Here is a 22,761-nt window from a genome sequence, read left to right as displayed (position 1 = left end):
TTGAAATGCCTCTTTAGCACTGACATTGTATATCTCCAGCAGCTACAGCAAGTAATCAGTAATGGCGGAGTTGGATTGCGGCTTCTCACTCATGGCTGTGTCTATGCTTATAGGGCAGCGTCACACATGGGCAGGACTGTACCATGAGTGCAGACGCTAGCCAATCCCATTCATGCAGCACCAGAAAAGTATGTGATTGGCTGTTATCACCATGACGGCGCGTCAGCACCAAGCTTCAGACACGCCCTCCGTCAAGCGTTGAGGCTGACGGCCCGTTGAAGCAGCGCTGCGCAGAATGAATGATCACTGTATGACATTAAAGTACCGCAAGAGCGATTTGAATGCATAGGATCTCCATTTAGGTCTGCCGCCTTGTTACACGTCACGTGAGAGACAGCGGAACGTGACCAATGAGGGGAGGAGAAAAGTGATCGAGATTTATGATTGATTGGTGAATTAATAGTGTTTTGTTATTGTGTGAGTGTGACCAATAACACGTGAATGCAGCATGATCTGAATGCAGGGAAATACACGGAAGTGAATCGCAGTCATTTAGAAATGAGGTCGCATTTATGTATGAATCGAGATCGTGATTTTTTTTTTTTTTTTTTTTTCGATTAATCGTGCAGCCCTATGGGTCACAGACTCACTGCTGTGATTGTGCACAAGGGATCTGCAACTAAATAATAGCTTTTAATCTTTTATATCTGCCTTATGTTCAACTGTCCCAATACTTATGCTCACATCAATGAGTGGGATGAACTCTAAAACTGCTGTTCTTTTTATTTGGTAAAACATACGTGTTGAAACGGCTAATAATAAAATGTGGCATTCTGTAGTTTTGTCTCATATTCATCTTTTAATCATATTTGCAAATGTCTTGACTCCACAGCCAATAGAGCAATTTTGTCTTTACTGTTCCAATACTTTTGGAGGGCACTGTGTATATAGGGTTGTAACGGTACACAAATATGACGTTTCGGTATGTACCTCGGTTTTAACGTCACGGGTCGGTAAGATTTCGGTACAGCAGGGGGAAAAACTTTTTTTTTTTTAAATAAACAGTGGTTTACTGAACAAATTGTTCTTTCTTTAAATACATTGTTATAGTTAATTTTTAGCTTATGCTTAAAACTATAGGGAGCCCTTTACATTTATAAGGTTACAGTTAGGCCTAACAACTTAACCCAAACTTAAATTTAATTACTATTTACTTTTAAATAGATCAACATTTCAACTTAAAAATAAATAAATAATAATTATATGCAAACATGTAAATTGCACATAATGCAGTTTTTAAATTAACTTATAAATAATACAATTTCTAGGCTATATGCTAAAATATATTCAGTTACACACTGGCTGTCATAGCATGTTTCATAACAGATTAATTTAAACATACATTAAATAATTAAGACTAACAGGTTTAATAAAATATAATGAGTATATAGTGTATTATTTCCCGAAATGCTCCTCTCTAGACTTAATTTCTCTAGTGAACTAACGAGCTGTGGACAATGATGAAATGAAATGCTACGTCACATTTTTATTTCCACACTGTTTTATTGATGTCTTTCCGCGTTTGAAACACTGATTGAGCAATTACATGAGGTATGAGATGTTCAGTCATGTTTATTTGCATTAAACGTAGTAGTAAAGAGGAAGGAATGATGGCATTCAGTCGCGCTCCGCTCTGCACAAGTCTGCTGTGCGTCACGGCTCAGACACGGGAACTGGAGCTGATCGTAGCCGCTCCAGTCAATGCTTGTGTTGGGTTTATACCAGCACATTTCTGAACCGTCCCAGAAGCGGCTCTCCAAGGCACTTATACAGCGATCTGTCATGCCGCATCAAAGACTGTCAAACGGCATTTATTATTTTAATTTCCTGGAAAAAAAAAAAAGACTGTATATGTATATATGTACTGTTACACCACTTATAAGGGGTGTGTATGTAATACACACACACAAATGCACACACACATACATGCATTCATACTTATACAATATATATTTCAGTTTTTTCGTGTAATATTTGTTTTATCTTATTTCAGCTTTATATCAGTTCAATCAAAAATGTATTATCTTTTAGTTAAGTGGCTGCACTGTCTGGCATCACAGTTTTACAGATTATGAAACACTCGAGTTGAAAACAAAAGATTTACATGAGCTTCATCCCAACAGCCGTGTGGCCTGGAGATGTCTTTAATTATACAGAAGGGATGAATGATTTTACCAATTATTTATATGATTATGCAAACAGCATAATCCTCTTGGCTTGATGTCTTATAAATGAGTGTTTCCTGTTAATATCTTTGCCGCAAGTTTGTTTCACACACCCATAAGGAAGTGGTGAGGAAGGAGAGCATTGAAAGCATCTGTACGTGCGATCAGCCAGCGGAGGCGGTTCAAAGCACGTCAGATGAAATGACGTTCCCATATGGAGTTTTAATGGGAATGATTAGGAGTGGCGGCTGACTAAATGGACTCGTTTTGCTTTGACAGACTATGGGTTTGATTCACAGCAGCCACAAGATTGGAGCTGGAAAGAGAGAACAAAGCTGTCGGCTAATGATAGAGCTCTTACAAAATGTCAGAAGTCAGAATGCATGTGTTTAGTTCGGGGTCCCTAAAATTTTTTTTTGTTTTTTTTAAGAAGTTTCTAATGCTCACTGAGCCTGTGTTTATTTGATAAAAATACAGGAAAATCAGTAATATTGTGAAATATGATTACAAATATTAATACAAATATATTTATATTGACATCTGTTTTATTTTTGAATATAAAGCTGAATGTTCAGCATCATTTCTTCAGTCAACTTTTTAATGAAAGTCTTACTGACCTTAAACTTGAATGCTAGTATTTAAGTGTTATATGTGTATTATACCACTTATTATATTATTACTTTTATATATATGCAATTTTTTTATTTATGAAATGTATTGTAATTTGTAATTATAATTATTTGCTTTTCATTTTCAAAGAAGTCTCTTCTGCTCACCAAGGCTGCATTTATTTGATAAAAAAACCAACAACTTAAAAACAGTAATATTGTGAAATAGTATTACAATTTAAAATAACTGTTTACTATTTGAATATATTTTAAAAATGTATTTTTTTCCTATGATCAAAGCTGAATTTTCAGCATAATCTTCAGTGTCAAATTTCATTCAGAAACCATTCTGATATGCTGATTTATTATCAATGTTGGAAACAGTTGTGCTGCTTAATGTTTTTTATTTTTATTTTACTTTTATACTTTTTTCATTATTCTTTGATGAATAAAAAAGTTTAAAAGAACAGCATTTGTTCAAAAGAGAAATCCTTTGTAATATGAGTCACACATAAACATACACAGAGCATGTGTTCAGAGCATCTGTATGTGTTTGTTTCAGTTTGTTCCTGTTGAAGAGTGACCTGCAGTGGAGTGAAGATGCAGCAGATATCCTGGGACAGGGTGGCAGCGGCACCATCATCTACAGAGCCAAATACAGAGGCCATCCGGTGGCCATTAAACGCTTCCACTTCAAGAGATGCAAACAGAAGTCGCTCAACAGCAGCACAGGTACGTCACGCTCCTCTACTGCCCCTTCACTCCCTCCCAAACCAGCCTCTATTATCTTTAAATCGTTCCGCTCACCGCACGTTCGCTTTGGATCCACTCGATGAGTGATCGGAGAGTCAGAGGTGATTGTTCCTGCAAGCACATGTAAGGTAAGAGGTCAAAGCGCTGTTGTTCTACTCAAGTCTCGCAGCAGCTCTGACTGAAGGAATTTCCTGTTAACAGAGAAACGCTAATCCTCGCTGGATTTCTCCCGCTGTGTGTCTTTCTCTGATCCAAAACCTACTGAGCTGCAGAATTTAATGAGACTTGTGCTAAAAATCTCCTGTGAGGAAAACTAATTCAAGAGAAATTCTCTGAATACGTTATCATCTTACACAGTTTTACTTCTTGTAAGTCAAGAATTATGATGTTATACCAAAAAAAAAAACTGCCAAAGCAACCAGTGGGACAAAAGTCATGGATTCTGTGCTGTCAAATACATTTAAAATACGTTAAAATGTCTCACGCATGGATACCAACAGCGCTTCACAAGCTAGCGTTGCCCTGCACATGCTTTTGAAAGACATAATATATATATATGTATATGTGTGTGTGTGTGTATATATATATATATATATATATATATATATATATATATATATATATATATATATATATATATATATATATGCATATATATGCATGTCAATTTTATTTAATTTCTTTATTTTCTTAAATATGTGGGTATATAGTATTTATAGAGTTGTAACTTTTTAGTTTTAGTTACTTTTTCTTATTTGTAAGTCGCTTTGGACAAAAGCGTCTGCTAAATGACATAAGTAATATATATATATATATTAGGGCCGGGACTTTAACGCGTTAATTTAGATTAATTAATTACACAAAAATAACGCGTTAAATTTTTTTAACGCATTTTAATCGCACTTATTTTTGCACCGCGGAACATTTCTCACTGGATGAGTTTCGGCGGACCGATTATACTGGAGCACCTACTAGCGTTCAGACAAGGCTGTTTCTCAATTCCAAGAACGCAAAAGAACGGACTTGCGTTCTCGTGGAGACCGGTCTTGCCAAGCTTCCTTGGAAGAACGAACTCGGAAGGACACGAGAACACAGAACGCACACTTATGAGAACTGAGATGTACTGCGTTCCTGCTTAACTGACCGCATAGTCTCAGCATAAGAAACGGCCAATGAACAATCAATATTACAAAATGTCATAACTTATTAAAACATTTCATACTATTATGGATATTACTTTCATATAATTGTATTGTGTTTTATTTTACAGCGTTATATGTTTTACTGTTAAGATTCATTTTAATATGCCAATAAAAATGCAGACTTTCTCCGGGTCTTATAACTTTATTAAAATTAACCAAAACAAAACGATAAATGTTTACTTTCAACTTGAAGAGCCGTTAAGTATTTGTGAGAGCGACTTTAAAGCTTACAGGCTTCCGTACACCGGCCACCCACAGCATTTTCTGGGATTTCTAACGGCTCGATTCTCTCAAGTCTGCACTTTATGCATCCTCAGTTTCAAGAACATATCCGGGCACTTTCATGCATCCTCTGTACTTGCGTTCTTGAGAATTGGAACTGAACTTCGACGGTTAATGATGACGTAGAACGAGAACACAAATACGCAAGATCGCTGAAGAACGCATATTGAGAAACAGCCAAAAACAAACCACAGTGAACATGGACAAAGAAGCTGATGAGACCGCTTTGGTTGGCCCTGTGGATGGGAAATTTAAAAATCCATATAAAAAAACGTACTTCTCACTGTTCTCAGGTCAAATATTTATATGCGATTTAAAATGCGATTAATTTCGATTAATTAATTACAAAGCCTCTAATTAATTAGATAAATTTTTTTAATCGAGTCCCGGCCCTTATATATATGTATATGTGTGTGTATAAACATAAACATCTAATATTTGAATACTTATGTTTTTTTTTGGGTTGTGGGACAGATGTTTGCACCAGTAATGTAGTATTCAAGTATTCAAATCTTAGATGTTTACCAAGATCCTTCGATTATCTATTGAAACCCACAATAATATTTAAAATATTAGTAAGCTTAATATATATAAAATCATAATTTATTGAGGACTTTCAGTTGGGAGGTGGCTGTCCTGAACCCTAACCCCTAAATTTCAACTATTTCAAAATAGTTTTTTTCATTTGTTGTTTTTAAAAGTATCTTTTTGATTCTTTTAAAAAGTGAAGTTCAAATAAAATAATATTTTCTTTGTAAATTACGAAGCTTTATGTAAAAATAAATAAATAAAATGTCTCCCGCATTTTTCATGTCACTACCGAAACAGTGTATGTTTTAGTCCATTGGCTGAGACTGATTTTAACTAAACCCATAAATTTATGATCCGGAAATATTCCTGTGTCCCCCTCTCTCATCTACAAGCTGTGAATAGATATGTCTCATCATTTGGACATTTGGTCCCATTCTTGCCTGATATAGGTTTCCAGCTGCTGAAGAGTTCATGGTCGCCTTTGTGTTTTTCGTTTAACAATGCGCCAAATGTTCTCTGTAGGTGAAAGATCTGGACTGCAGGCAGGTCAATTCAGCACCCAGACTCTTCTACTACAAAGCCATGCTGTTATAATAGCTGCAGTATGTGGTTTTGTATTGCCCTGCAGAAATGCACGTCGTCTGGAGGGAAGCATATGTTGTTCTAAAACCTTTATATACCTTTCAGCATTCATAGTGCCTTCCAAAACATGCAAGCTGCCCATACCGTATGCACTTATGCACCCCCATACCATCAGAGATGCTGGCTTTTGAACTGAATGCTGATGACACGCTGGAAGGTCTCCCTACTCTTTAGCCCGGAGGACACGGCGTCCGTGACTTCCAACAAGAATGGCAAATTTGGACTCGTCTGACCATAGAACACTTTTCCACTTTGAAAAAGTCCATTTTAAATGAGCCTTGACCCACAGGACACGACGACGCTTGGCTTCCTTTTTGCATGATAGAGCTTTAGTTGGCATCTGCAGATGGCACGGTGGATTGTGTTAACCCACAGTGGTTTCTGGAAGTATTCCTGGGACCATTTAGTAATGTCAATGACAGAATCATGCCGATGAGTGATGCAGTGTCGTCTGAGGGCCCGAAGACCACGGGCATCCAACAAAGGTCCTCAGCCTTGTCCCTTACACACAGAGATTTCTCCAGTTTCTCTGAATCTTTTGATGATGATATGTACTGTATATGACGAGATTTTCAAAGCCTTTGCAATTTGACGTTGAGGAACGTTGTTTTTAAAGTATTCCACAATATTTTTACGTACTCTTTCACAAATTGGAGAGACTCTGCCTCTCTAAGACATCCCTTTTATAGCTAATCATGTTACAGACCTGATGTCAATTAACTTAATTAGTTGCTAGTTGTTCTCGCAGCTGAATCTTTTAAAAAACATTCTTGCTTTTTCAGCTCTTTGTTGCCCCTGTGCCAATTTTTTTTTGAGACCTGTAGCAGGCATCAAATTTGAAATGAGCTCATTTAGTGGATAAACTTTTTATATAATCTATGTTCTATTGTGAATAAAATATTGGCTCATGTAATTTGAAAATATTTTAGTTTTCATTTTATTCAAATTTAAAAAATTTTACAAAGAAAAATTGGATTCAAAATACAACAAATCTCAACAAAATTTGAAATATTGTTAATGTAATTATTGATTTACCTCTGAAAAAAAATTCAAAAAAATAGCAAAAAATATATTTAGGAAAGGGATGTGGTGTGTGGCCAAGTATGGTGACCCATACTCGGAATTTGTGCTCTGCATTTAACCCATCCAAGTGAACATACACCCGGAGCACTGGGCAGCCAATGATGCAGCGCCCGGGGAGCAGTTGGGGGTTTGGTGCCTTGCTCAAGGGTCTCACCTCAGTCGTGGTATTGAGGGTGGAGAGAGTGTTGGTTATTCACTCCCCAACCTACAATCCCTGCCGGACCTGAGACTCAAACCCACAAACTTCAGGTTACAAGTCCAACTCTCTACCCATTAGGCCATGACTGCCCCAATTTACAATGTAGATGTAAGCAAAATCTCAATAGGTCAATAAAACCCTTTTAATTAAATTATTATTATTGAGTTTTCATATTGACAAATTTGGGGAGAGGACAAATATTCCAAAACTTTCTGAAAATGCAATATGAGATTTAACTGCACAATTATTAGAAATGTATACCTTGGATATTATACTATTTGCATCCTTTTTTTTTTTTTTTTTTTTTATCAGACTTTATAAGCAGTGGTTTTACAGCAGCACATCCCATCATAATGATTTTCTCTTGCGCTGCGTCACGCTCTACTATTTTCTGCCTTCCTCTGACCTTGAAAGCCTCACACCTCTTCTGTCTGCTTCCCTGATCCCGCAAACGTCTCCCAACTATTTCTGAAGCGCAGTCTGTCATAACTGTGAGAGATCTGCAGAGACTCACATCGGTCTGCTTCGTTTGCAGGTTTCACTCTGTCAGAGGCATTTTATGTTGACTATTTCTCTGTCGGCCGCATTCACTGCTGTTTGAATTGGTTTCTCTGCAGTTCCTGGTTTTACGTCTCCGCTGATTTATTCCCTCCTGCTCATTCTAGAGCTTTTTTAACTATAAAGACGGCTACTAAATCAAGACATTTACTTTTATGACACAAAGTGTATCTTCCTCATGAATTACAGACGTTTCTTGTTCAAAGATTGTGGTGTTTTGTCGAGTGCAGTCATGTACTGGAGGTTTATAGCCGTACTCTATGGTAACTAACGGTAACAGCGGCTGGCATCTGCCCTTTGGAAGCTTCTAGAATACTCATTTAGCTTTTGTGCAAAAAAGTACAATCAATATACACAAGAAAAAATATATAAATATTATTATAAATACAGTACTCTACTTAAAACATTATGTGCTGTAATAGTCAATGCTTTTTAGCTTTTGGTAAAAAATAAATAAAATTGAAATATGTGAGCAATATATTTACCAAAATATATTTATTTTTTATATAATGTATGTGTGTGTATATATGTGTGTGTGCATATATAATTTTTATTTTATTTTTTTGTTAAATAGAACATAATATATTTTATTAAATTTTTATATTTCATTAAACATGCATATTTCAGTATGATTATTTATTTGCAAAATTAATACATGCAATTTAATTTTTATATATTTATTTATTTTATTTATCTGTTCCCAAAAGGACAAAATGATTTCTAGAGTATTGACTATTATGGCATGTAATAATATTTTGTTTTCTTTTTTTTCTTTTTTTAATATTTGCTACTGTACTGTATTTATAATAAAAAAATAGGCTAGAGGTTTTTCTTGTATATTGATTGTTTTCTCTGGATGTGTCCGGCAGCACAAACTGTGAGGTTAAAAGAGCAGTGGTCAAGGATTAGGCTTTACATAACACAGACTGACCTCTCTCATTAAGCACTGTAATAAAAATCAAATCCAGCCCGAGACTTCAAAGAGGAAACCCGTAACTGTTCCCTGACATGAAAATAAATGTTCTGATTTACAGCTGCAGGGTTTCTACTGGCTCTGGTTACTCGCATGTACTAAAACAGAGCTGGTCTGGGGTCAGCGGCTGACGCTGTAAACTCTTAATGAGCACCGCTGCAGATTGTGTCCCACTGAGTCACACATTACCCTAAAAACTTTTTCATGCTGCAACGGTAGCTTGAAATAATACGCAGGAGTCAGAATGCTGCAGAAAGGCGTTTAACGTGCTTTTGGGGATCCAGAACGCTAAAATAAAGACTGTTTGCACCGTACAGATATGATTTACGATCCGCTGGCTGACGGACCACCAGGCTTTGGTGATTTCCGCTCAAATTCGACAACTGACTCCTGGAGAGACGAGGTCTGCTACTTCAGGCCAGTTTTCACTGACAGCGTTTCCTAGTCAAATAGATCATGATCTATACTCGCGTCGGTGTGTTTGAGTTTTTCACCATGTGTTTCTTTCAAAGTACAAACCCGATTCCAAAAAAGTTGGGACACTGTACAAATTACGAATAAAAAAGGAATGCAATAATTTTCAAATCTCATAAACTTATATTTTATTCACAATAGAATATAGATAACATATCAAATTTTGAAAGTGGGACATTTTGAAATGTCATGCCAAATATTGTCTCATTTTGGATTTCATGAGAGCTACACATTCCAAAAAAGTTGGGACAGGTAGCAATAAGAGGCCGGAAAAGTTAAATGTACACATAAGGAACAGTTGGAGGACCAATTTGCAACTTATTAGGTCAATTGGCAACATGATTGGGTATAAAAAGAGCCTCTCAGAGTGGCAGTGTCTCTCAGAAGTCAAGATGGCAAGAGGATCACCAATTCCCCCAATGCTGCAGTGAAAAATAGTGGAGCAATATCAGAAAGGAGTTTCTCAGAGAAAAATTGCAAAGAGTTTGAAGTTATCATCATCTACAGTGCATAATATCATCCAAAGATTCAGAGAATCTGCAAAAATCTCTGTGCGTAAGGGTCAAGGCCGGAAAACCATACTGGATGCCTGTGATCTTCGGGCCCTTAGACGGCACTGCATCACATACAGGAATGCTACTGTAATGGAAATCACAACATGGGCTCAGGAATACTTCCAGAAAACATTGTCGGTGAACACGATCCACCATGCCATTCGCCGTTGCCGGCTAAAACTCTATAGTTCAAAAAAGAAGCCATATCTAAACATGATCCAGAAGCGCAGGCGTTTTCTCTGGGCCAAGGCTTATTTAAAATGGACTGTGGCAAAGTGGAAAACTGTTCTGTGGTCAGACGAATCAAAATTTGAAGTTCTTTTTGGAAAATTGGGACGCCATGTCATCCGGACTAAAGAGGACAAGGACAACCAACGTTGTTATCAGCGCTCAGTTCAGAAGCCTGCATCTCTGATGGTATGGGGTTGCATGAGTGCGTGTGGCATGGGCAGCTTACACATCTGGAAAGGCACCATCAATGCTGAAAGGTATATCCAAGTTCTAGAACAACATATGCTCCCATCCAGACGTTGTCTCTTTCAGGGAAGACCTTGCATTTTCCAACATGACAAGGCCTGACCACATACGGCATCAATTACAACATCATGGCTGCGTAGGAGGAGGATCCAGGTACTGAAATGGCCAGCCTGCAGTCCAGATATTTCACCCATAGAAAACATTTGGCGCATCATAAAGAGGAAGATGCGACAAAGAAGACCTAAGACAGTTGAGCAACTAGAAGCCTGTATTAGACAAGAATGGGACAACATTCCTATTCCTAAACTTGAGAAACTTGTCTCCTCAGTCCCCAGACGTTTGCAGACTGTTATAAAAAGAAGAGGGGATGCCACACGGTGGTAAACATGGCCTTGTCCCAACTTTTTTGAGATGTGTTGATGCCATGAAATTTAAAATAAACTTATTTTTCCCTTAAAATTATACATTTTCTCAGTTTAAACATTTGATATGTCATCTATGTTGTATTCTGAATAAAATATTGAAATTTGAAACTTCCACATCATTGCATTCTGTTTTTATTCACAATTTGTACAGTGTCCCAACTTTTTTGGAATCGGGTTTGTAGGCCACAGTGTTTTATGACATTTTCACTATATCGTCTCCTACTCCAAAACAAACAGGAGAAACTGAAATGAAATCTACAATGAAAACAGTGATGTGTTTCCTCTTACATGTATGCTAATGCTTCTTCCTAATATACTTCACAGTATTATAAAGTTAAGGTCTTTGCATACAAATTTTCATATGCTTTTTTTTTTTTTTTTTTTCATATTCGTCATCCTTTCCTATCAAAATGCTTGCTACGGATGCAAAAACGCAGAAAATTGAACATGGTCCGAATTATTTATGCCGGACGAAAGTTTTGGAGGCAGTTTGTAAATGTGATTGACAATGTGAGGTCGTATTTATTTTTTAAACGTGCAAATATTTCGGACTCAAGGTCATTGCATCATCCTCACTGCTTGAAGATTCCATTAGTACTGTTTTGCGATTTATTTATTTATTTATTTTTTTTTTGCAACGGATTAATTAAAATACGCATCGGAATAATTGTGCAAGGTGTCTGTCCGTGAAACATTTTTAGGATAACGAATACGAAAATTTCGGACTCAGTATGTAATGACTTTAAGGGAAGTCGTGGCCTAATGGTTAGAGAGTCAGACTCGTAATCCAAAGGTTGCGAGTTCGAGTCTCATGCTGGCAGGGATTGTAGGTGGGGGGAGTGAATGTCCAGCGCTCTCTCCACCCTCAATACCATGACTGAGATGCCCTTGAGCACCCACAACTGCTCCCCCGGCGCCGCAGCATAAATGGCTGCCCACTGCTCCGGGTGTGTGTTTACAGTGTGTGTGTGTTCACTGCTGTGTGTGTGCACTTTGGATGGGTTAAATGCAGAGCACGAATTCCGAGTATGTCCGTATGTCACTTCACTTCAGTCTCACTTACCCTTCCTGTGTGTGTGTGTGTGTACATATATATATGTACACATATGTATGTAATCTTCTATTATATCTGACTCTGAAATCTGACTGGATGAGTCGTAAGGTAAAATAGCTGATAGCAAGTCTACATAATGTAAAATATCACATTATTGTGGGGGGTCTAGGCAGAGAGACAGAGATAAATTGCAAGCTCAGACTGGGTTTCCACGGGATCTTAAGTCTCAAAACTGTCTCGATATTATTGTGGTCACACGATGATATGAAATTATAGGTCTTCCGGGCAAAAAGTGCAGTTTTTAAAATGTTTGTTTTGGGCCATTATGCTTTAGCACAGTATCTGTCAAACGAACTAAAGCACAATATGCTTAATCCCTTCATCAAGTCTGTTTTTGCTGCGTAAACACATTGTTCATGCGATCAGCTCGTGACCCGGCTCCGTTCACAGGCAGCAAACTCCTTTATTACATGTGCTGTGAGTTTAGCACACGTTTGGGAACGCCACCAGTTAGGCTTTATTTTCGTGGCAGATGATTACAGCATTTCACTAGATTTGTAGTGATATGCGTTTGGACTTGTACTATGTAAATATCATGGTAAATTTATATGGTTTTATGGTATCAAAGTAGGGTGGAATTAACATCCAATACTGTAAATAATGTGATGAATTGTCACAGAGAAACAGTAATTTTCCAATACAGAGGTAGTTGTAGATTCACATGCTGATGTGAGCATGTAAATGTGATTGTGTTTGCACTCATTATGGATAATTATTCCATGACCTGAGGTGAGAGTCTGAGCCACTCTACTCAGGCCTGCAGCTCAATAACAGCGTGTTGAATTGGTCTCTTCACAGACACCATGATGAAGCACCTGCAGTCGATGGACGCGGCCCACAGCTTCTCAGAGTTTCGTCAGGAGGCCAGCATGCTCCACTCCTTGCAGCACCCGTGTATCGTGGCTCTGGTGGGCATAAGCATCCACCCGCTCTGCTTCGCCCTGCAGCTGGCGCCGTTGGGCAGCCTCAACACCATCCTGGAGGAGCGAGCCAAAGGTGACAAATGACAGTCGGCACAGGAATTAGCCTGCGTTTGTCTGCATTTGCATAAAACGTTGCCAAACATACAAGCAGTTATTATCAGACAAACAATATTGTTGCCTGATCATAACTGCTTGTATGTTTGGCAATGTTTTATGCAAATTCAGACAAACACAGGCTAATTATATTATTATATATACAGATATATAACACAAATTATATATAAATACACATTTTTATTTCAAAGTAAATTAATACTTAAAAATATTAGAGATTTTAAGAAAAATCTTTAGCCTATGTTTTATTATTAATATAGTACAGCAGTACAGTGGGTCATAAGTATTTGATACACTGCCGATTTTTCAAGTTTTCCCACTTACAAAGAATTTTTCATCGTAGGTACACCTCAACTGTGAGACAGAATGTAAAAAAAAATCCAGAAAATCACATTGTATGGTTTTTGAATAATTAATTTCCATTTTATTGCATGAAATAAGTATTTGATGCAATAGAAAAATAGAACTTAATATTTGGTACAGAAGCCTTTGTTTACAATTACAGAGGTCAGACGTTTCCTGTAGTTCTTGACCAGGTTTGCACACACTGCAGCAGGGTTTTTGGCCCACTCCTCCATACAGGTCTTCTCCAGATCTTTCAGGTTTTGGGGCTGTCACTGGGCAACACGGAGTTTCAGCTCCCTCCATAGATTTTCTATTGGGCTCAGGTCTGGAGACTGGCTAGGCCACTCCAGGACCTTGAAATGCTTCTTACGGAGCCACTCCTTAGCTACCCTTGCTGTGTGTTTGGGGTCATTGTCATGCTGGAAGACCCAGCCACGACCCATCTTCAATGCTCTTACTGAGGGAAGGAGGTTGTTGCCCAAAATCTCACGATACATGGCCCCATCGATCCTCCCCTCAATACGGTGCAGTCGTCCTGTCCCCTTTGCAGAAAAGCACCCCCAAAGCATGATGTTTCCACCCCCATGTTTCACGGTTGGGATGGTGTTCTTGGGATTGTACTCACCCTTCTTCCTCCAAACACTATTTTGGTCTCATTTGACCACATGACCTTCTCCCATGCCTCCTCTGGATCATCCAGATGGTCTTTGGCAAACTTCAGATGGCCTGGATATGTGCTGGCTTGAGCAGGGGGACCTTGCACACGCTGCAGGATTTTAATCCATGACGGTGTAGTGTGTTACTAATGGTAACCGTTGAGACTGTGGTCCCAGATCTCTTCAGGTCATTGACCAGGTCCTCCCGTGTAGTTCTAGGCTGATCCCTCACCTTTCTCAGGATCATTGATACTCCACGAGGTGAGATCCTGCATGGAGCCCCAGTCCGAGGGAGATTGACAGTCATCTTGAATTTCTTCCATTTTCTAATAATTGCGCCAACAGTTGTTGCCTTCTCACCAAGCTGTTTGCCTATTGTCCTGTAGCCCATCCCAGCCTTGTGCAGGTCTACAATTTTGTCCCTAGTGTCCTTAGACAGCTCTTTGGTCTTGCCCATAGTGGAGAGGTTGGAATCTGATTGATTGATTGAGTGTGCGAACAGGTGTCTTTTATACAGGTAACGAGTTCAAACAGGTGCAATTAAAACAGGTAATGAGTGGAGGATAGGAGGGCTTCTTAAAGACAAACTAACAGGTCTGTGAGAGCCAGAATTCTTGCTGGTTGGTAGGTGATCAAATACTTATTTCATGCAATAAAATGGAATTTAATTATTTAAAAATCATACAATGTGATTTTCTGGATTTTTTAAAAGATATTCTGTCTCTCACAGTTGAGGTGTACCTACGATGAAAATGACTGATCTCTCTATTCTTTGTAAGTGGGAAAACTTGAAAAATCGGCAGTGTATCAAATACTTATTTGCCCCACTGTATATATATGTGTATGTATATGTGTGTGTGTGTGTGTGTGTATAAAGAACCTTTTGTTCTTTAATATTTTGAATTGTTTTCAACTTTATTTTTTTGTTTTTCATTTAAATGTTAAGTTTTGAAATTTTGTTGTATGCATTTGTCATTTCTATTTCATTTATTTTAATTTTTTAAATGTGTATAGGTAGTATTTATAAAGTTTTAGCTTTTAGTTTTGGATCTGTTTTTAGTTGTTGTAATACTACAATTGATTGCTTCTATTGTACTCATTTGTAAGTCGCTTTGGATAAAAGCGTCTGCTAAATGACTAAAATAATAATAAATAACAATAATATATAATTCAGTGTTATTCAATGTTAATTCAGCAAATAATTTACTGTTCTTTAGATCTCCATCACTCTTATAACTTTTTCAGAGAATAATGATAATTTGGCATCAGACTTTTTTTTTTTTCATGAAAATTTTGACTTTTAATTGCATCAGACTGGTGAACAAACCTTAAAGCCTTAATAATTCACACACAAAAAACTGTCGTCATTTACTCACCCTCATGTCATAAACATATCATAAAGGCAGTCTCTTGGCTGATGCTCCTCAGGTTCTCAGTATGTGCCGCTGGGTCACATGCTCACCTTCAAAGTGGCCTATCAGATCGTGACAGGCCTGGCGTATCTGCACAAGAAGAACATCATCTTCTGTGACCTCAAGTCCGACAACATCCTGGTGTGGTCTCTGGAGCTGGAGGAGTCCGTCAACGTCAAGCTGTCTGACTACGGCATCTCACGCCAGTCCTTCCACGAGGGAGCGCTGGGGGTCGAGGGCACACCCGGGTACCAGGCTCCTGAGATCCGGCCCGGCATAGTCTATGATGAGAAGGTTTGTACCGATCCGATGAGTTTGATTGGCTGCCCCAGCAGCTTTAGTGTGACAGCAAAGGTCAAAGTCTGTTTGCGGCCTCAATTCAAGCTGAATTCAAATTCAGAGAATACATGCTTTCTCAGTATGATCCGATCCATGAACGTTTCTCTCAGTTAATGTATGCGAACTCACAGTCCGACGTGTCTGTCATAGCAAATCAACGCATGCTGTTGTGAATAATTAAGCGAAGCTTTGGAGTCAATTTAATGCCACATATATATGCAAACAAAAATAAAGATTGCAAAATAAAAATAAATTATTGAGAGAAAAAATTAAGTTTTGCAAACAGAAAAATAAATGGAGCGTTGCAAATGAATTAGTAGGTGTGAGCATGGAAAATGTGTTGCAGAGATGAAATAGAATCAAAGTTCATATGCTTCTTTTACATCTGTCATTTATTTTTGTAATGAATTATATCTTAATCTTTGCAATTCTTTATTTCTGTTTCAAAACAATTTTTTTGCTCAATACTTTATTTTGTGATCTTTATTTTTGTTTGCAAAACGTTTTTTTTGCTCAATACTTTATTTTTCTTTTGCATAAATGTGTGGCATTAAATTGACTACATACAAAGCGTCTTCTCATAGGATAAGAACACGCAGTCTCATGAATAATTTAATAGACAACGACGCGTCATTGATGTACTATAGTCCTTTGCCACGTCACAAATTGTGACATCAGCACAATGTAGATTTTAAACCTGGAAGATGAAAATAAAAGCATTATAAGTAAAAAAGCTTATAATGAACCAGTTTACTCCAACAATTAAAATTAACGGATGCTAACATGGTCTGCTATGATGTGCAACACAAACACCTCAGCTAACATCTCTGAAAAAGTAGTCTGGGGTTTCATGACCCTTTAAACTAGCTGGTTCACCGCTAGTTTTCACATTGATGCCAGAAAGTGATGTTAATTTGACTTTATGCAAAGTACTGTTAAGATGTAGAAATTTCCTCGCAGGAATTATTCTGTTATGCATAACTAGAAGTTCATCAATGATTTAAACTTTAAACAATTCAAACTTGAATTGAATTGAAAACTTGAATCAATGATTTAGAATTTTACAGCACAAATAAGACACATTATTTATGAAATAATTAATATAAAACATCACATTTGCTTTTAAACTCTCCAGTGCACTTTATTTTGTGGTGTATACTTACATTTATCCATTTGACAGTCCCAGTCTGAGTTTTTTTCCTCCAATTATTGAGCCATGATATGTGTGTGTGTATATATATATATATATATATATATATATATATATATGTATGTATATGTGTGTGTGTACCATTTATATACCATGATAGTATTTATTAATATTTTAAATTAGCTTTTATTTTTATATTAAGTTTTTGTTTTAATTAAAGTTTATCATGTACTTTTAGTTTTTTCATGTATTTTAGTTCTTTATTAGTCTTTATACATATTTATATTTAGCTTTATTTAAATTCCTGAAAATTATTTGTAATAGTTTTGACTACCATTTATGCTTATGTTTTCAGATTGATTTAAGTTTTAGTCATTTTGTTAAGGTTTTTTTTAATAGTTTTTTCCTTAGCTGTAATTTATTTTAGTTTTAGTAATATTGGTTCTTAAACATGTTTATTTGAATTAGCTGCCAAAGCAACATTTCAAATCATTTTTAAATTAACATTTTTGTCTAATATTTCTATTTAATTAAATTTTTTCAATTAGTGAAAATGACTTTTGGTTGCCATTGCTATCCCGAATTTTAATTCTACTCATATAATTGTGCATTAGTGTTAAATATTCATTACATTTATTTTTTGAGTATTCAATGTTACTTTAGTATTTTTATATATTATTATATTATTTACTAGTATTTTCTTGTAGCTTATGATATTTTTAGTTTCCATTTTAATTTAATTATTAGAAATGTTTTTTTTTAAATAATTTTTCTTTTTCTTAGCTTTATTTATTATAATTTTAGTTTTAGTAATTTTAATACTTCAATTTACTACTTTAAGTTATTTGTCAGGACAACATTTCTAATTTAAATTTTTTAAGTTTAAGTTTTTCTGTCAAATATTTGTATTTGTATAAGTAGTAGTCACCATTTACAACACTTGGCTTTCTTTGAGATTGCATGTGCCTCCCTTGCCTGTCCACAGCCAGGGATTTCCCTTCAAAGACGGGTTTGAGATCCAGTGAGGCTTTTAGGTCAATTCACGAGGCTGATTTGTTTTCCAGCTCGGTTTGCTGAGTTTGCGTGGATCACGTGCGGCAGAACAGAATGAAATCTATTATCATGTTTCTAATGGAATTTATGATCATGTTTCCACAACTTTCATGCAGCGTCACAAGAGAACGACAGATGTTTCAGATGTTGTAGTTTGCGGGATTGTGTATACTCCCAATCCAAATACTGGATACATTTGTTTTAGATTTGATTGTTCTTTTTAGGTCCAGATAGGTGTTTTTCCGCATGTGAAAATGTAACATAACAGTGTAACATAGCATAAAATTATGTGAAGCTTTTTGATTTTTGATATTTGGAGGCAGTTCTGATAAAGTGCAAACTAAACATTCAACAGCATTAAATATCAGTGACTGTAGGCTTTTTTTGGCGGGACGATGACGAATGATTTGCAGATCCTGAGCACCACTGACAAGCATCTGATCTTGTAAAATGTGTGGTAAGTACTTCCGCTCCATAGTATAAACAGAGTACATGCGATTGCGAATCTCCAAAGTGAAACTAAAAACCGATCGTACATTCAAAAGCAGTTTCAATGCCAGGCATAATAGCGGCTCCCTGATGACCGCAATTTTATATACAGTATGATTACCTGATGATAAAACTGCGAGAGACAGTATTGAAATACATATTTTCCTCCCATCTCGTTATTGCCCGGCCCTACCTTGAATATAAAACAACAGGATTCATTCAGTGGCATTTTTCCTAGTCTCCTAAGAGGCATTTTAATTAATTAGTGATTACTGTCATGGCTAATCGAATCATTAGTGTAATAGCCTTTTAACGTGAGATATCTGGACTCGAGAAAGATTGAGAGTAAAGAGTATGGAGTCAAAACAATGCCGCATATATTTGTATATTCTGTGTTTTTGTGACAAATGAGTATAATGACACAGGTATGACATAGGTATTACAAGGTGAAGGTGACTTATGAGGACATTACTCCATGTCCCCACTTTTCAAAACTCTTATAAATCATACAGAGTGAGTTTTTTGGGGGGAAAGTAGAACTGCACAGTCTCCTGTGAGGGCTACGTTTAGGTGTAGGTGTAGGGCAATAGCACATACAGTTTGTACAGTATAAAAAACATTACGCCTATGGGATGTCCCCACTTTTCACAAAAACAAATGTGTGTGTGTGTGTGTGTGTGTGTTTCTGCGTGTGTGTTTCTGTGTGCGAGTGTGCGTCTCAACTACAAACTATTTCCTGCTCTTTCACATGCCTGCTCTGTGATGTCATTTCAGGCTACTGAAACTGAAGCGAAATGTGGAAACTTGCCTTTTTTTCCTTTGTGTTGGCAAAGCTGAGCACCCTAAAAATACAGTCCCGGATTGACACGGCTCTCGTCAAAGCACATGTCCATTTATAGAAATGACTTAGAAAGACATATAATAGAAATGCATCTGCTGAATGAACCACAGCAGTGTGTGAAGTACGATCTGCTGTGTCAGAAATCATGACTTCATTCTTCCTTTTGTTAACTCTTCCTTTGCTTTTCCATCTCTCCTCCCTTCTGGCCTCACATTTCACCATCGCCATAAAGTCTGGGCCACATTTTCACTGGAAAAAAAATTTTTTTTTTTAGTCAGTATTTTCTTTTTTTTTTCATTTACATGTATCTAAACTTTCTTAAAAGAGTAACTTTTACAACAAGTGGCTGCCAGTATGAACATAATATTGAGTTAATTGTAGAGAGAAAACTACCTATTAATTTTGGCTAGTTATAATGTCATTAATTTAGTTCCTTTTTTGGATGAATAAATAAAATCTGTTGAATAAAAAACTGAATAATGCATTAATTTTTACTTCATTCATTTTATTACACGAAAAAAAGTGTTTCAAAAGAAAAATCACTACAAATATTTAAACATTATTAAATCTAGATGCATGTTCTTTAGAAGTAAAATGATTAATAAATAAACTATATTCTACTAAATAAACATAAAAACAAGATTATTTTTCTTACCCCACTGACAGATTTTTTTTAAGCATAAACTCACTTAATTTAAAACCAAGATTTATTTTTCTTCTCAAGTAAATATATTTTGATTTAAGATTTTTTTTATATATATATATATATATATATATATATATATATACACATACATATATATACACATACATATATACATACATACACACATATATATATATATATATATATATATATGTGTGTGTATACATGTATATATGCATTTAGAAAAAGGACAAAAATACTAAGTGAGGAAATGATTTTGTGTTGCAGATTTTTCTGGGCATGAATTGCACACACAGATGGGACGAGACCAGATGTTTATTATTGTTTTCATTTATCAGATTATGTCACAGCCAGAAAATAAAGTGAAATATACAGCTCGGCTTGTGGAGGTCTAATTTACTTGCTATCTGCCCAGCTAGATGGAGGAATTACATGGTGCAAATTGGCAGTAAATGGGCTGCGGGCCACCTGAGACCGGTTAACAGCATTACAGTAGGTTGCTGTTAGATGACGCTGCCGTCTGTGTTTCAGGTAGACATGTTCTCGTACGGCATGGTCCTGTATGAGCTGCTGTCCGGCCGGAGACCGTGCATGGGTCAGCACCAGCTGCAGATCGTTAAGAAGCTGTCGAAAGGGCTCAGACCAGCACTCGGCAGCCCAGAGGAGGTGCAGTTTCACTGCCTGCAGGCGCTGATGCAGGAGTGCTGGGACACCAAACCAGAGAAGGTACAACACACGCCTGACTTTTCAGAAAGATGCATTCACAATTCTTTTACATAGTTAAATTCAACTTTATCACACCATTAGGTTGCTGTTGCTCATTGGAAATGAATCATTTATGGTGGTGTTCCTGTAGCCTGAACAGTAGAGCAATGCATATGGGTTTGATTCCCAGGGAATGGATGAACTGAGAAAATGTGTGACCCGTGCTGGCAAAATCAGTGTGAATTTGCACGGTGTAATTTTGAGCTACAGGCAAAAGAAGTGAAAAATGTAACTGAGACCTCTTCTAGTGATCCCAATGCTCCAAATAGTAATTAAACATATAAAATGATCTTTATTTGTACGTTTTCTAAGAGGAGTAGGCCGACCTTTTTCTCTGCTCACTTCTGGACGACTGCTGCTGCTTCTCAACACATGTTGTAGGTGTATTGTTGCAGCATTCCAGCTCTGTGAATATTCATATCGAATTCTCGTTCAAAACAGTGAAATATGATTTTCAAACCCATGCCGACGAAAAAAAGCAATCGCGCTGACTGACATTTGCAAAGTGCGTGCATAAGACATGCCTCTCCGCAAACGCGATCACCCTATAATAGGCCTACATTATTGCAAATGATTCATGCAAACATAAACTGTTATGTTTTACATTAACGTTTAGTTAGCGGTTGTGGAAAAATCTGATGTTATAACATTATATTAGATCTATGCATTGCATTAGGTCTTAAAATAGATCTAGATGGGTCACATGTATATTTTTATTATAAGTTGCATTGGTTAAAAGCGTCTGCTAAATGCAAAAATATAAATGTCATGAAAAATGGTTGTCAGTGTGAACACCCCATAATTTTGAGTTATTTGCTGAATATTGTATATTTACTTGGGGGGGGGGGGGGGAAGTCAAATTACTGATGTCTGTTTTAAATGGTTTCTGTTGTGGACTTTAATGGTAGAAATAGTGGTGAAAGATCAAGAAAGCTCATCTTATAAAGCAACAAAGCTGTATTTATATTTATATAGAATATACAGTACTGTTTAAAAGACAATTCAGTACCTTTTTTTTTTTTTAAGAAATACTTTATTCAGGTATAATGAATTAAATTGATCAAAAGTGACAGTGAAGACATTTATAATGTTACAAAAGGTTGAATTTTTAATGAATGCTGTTTTTAACTCTTTATTCATCAAATAATCAGTTTGAAGCAGCACAACTTTTCAACACATAACAATTAGAAATGTTTCTTGAGCAGCAAATCAGCATATCAGAATGATTTCTGAAGGATCATGTGACACTGATGTCTGGAGTAATGATGCTGAAAATTCAGCTTTGCATCACAGGAATAAATGACATTTTAACATGCATTCAGAAAGAAAACAGTTATTTTAAATTGTAATAATATTTCATAGTTTTCCTATTTTAACTGTATTTTTTATCAAATAAATGCAGCCTTGGTGTGAGCAGAAGAGACATTAATAAAAAGTCTTACCAACCCCAAACTTTTGAGCTGTAGTGTACAGTATTGCCTCAGTGTATGTTAAAATGGATGTAAACAAGAGACAAAAAGTCACGTATGCACGTTTTAGCAGCCAATGTTGTGAAATAAAGCATGTGTCTAATAGTGTCCTGTCCTTTGGTGGCTGTAGCGTCCCCTGGCCGCTCCTCTCATGAGACAGATGCAGGATCCCAGTTTTGCTTGTCTCCGGTACCTGCTGCCCTGCCAGGAACACAGTCAGCTCTTCTTGTCTCCGCTGCAGGGCTACAACGCCGTCTTCTGGGATGGAGACAAAGATGACAGGTCTGCTTTTGAGAAAGCATCGTGCTTTTCTTGCATGTTCGCGTGGCTTTCTTCTCAAGTTGTTTTGGAATCATGACGGTTTGTATGTCTGTGACGTGTTTGCAATTTTTGATTTTGTGTCTCTGTTCCAAAAACCTGATAAGCCAAATTGTTGTC

The 22,761-nt window shown here is 36.7% G+C and overlaps 1 protein-coding gene across 1 annotated transcript in view; it reads left to right on the top strand.

The window, feature by feature from the left end:
- LOC306857085 (leucine-rich repeat serine/threonine-protein kinase 1-like) overlaps window positions 1-22,761 on the top strand; it is a 137,554-nt gene that overhangs the window by 80,125 nt on the left and 34,668 nt on the right. Inside the window, exons 25-29 of the mRNA XM_079396777.1 lie at window positions 3,396-3,565; window positions 12,899-13,096; window positions 15,567-15,844; window positions 20,621-20,815; window positions 22,454-22,605. Of these exons, the coding sequence (XP_079252903.1) occupies window positions 3,396-3,565; window positions 12,899-13,096; window positions 15,567-15,844; window positions 20,621-20,815; window positions 22,454-22,605 (993 nt within the window). The remainder of the gene's footprint in view (window positions 1-3,395; window positions 3,566-12,898; window positions 13,097-15,566; window positions 15,845-20,620; window positions 20,816-22,453; window positions 22,606-22,761) is intronic.

This window comes from Barbus barbus (genome assembly GCF_936440315.1).
Source record: "Barbus barbus genome assembly, chromosome: 1".
In the NCBI taxonomy this organism is placed as follows: domain Eukaryota; kingdom Metazoa; phylum Chordata; class Actinopteri; order Cypriniformes; family Cyprinidae; genus Barbus; species Barbus barbus.
Note: the sequence above shows the minus strand (reverse complement) of the source record. Positions and strands in the feature narration are given on the sequence as shown.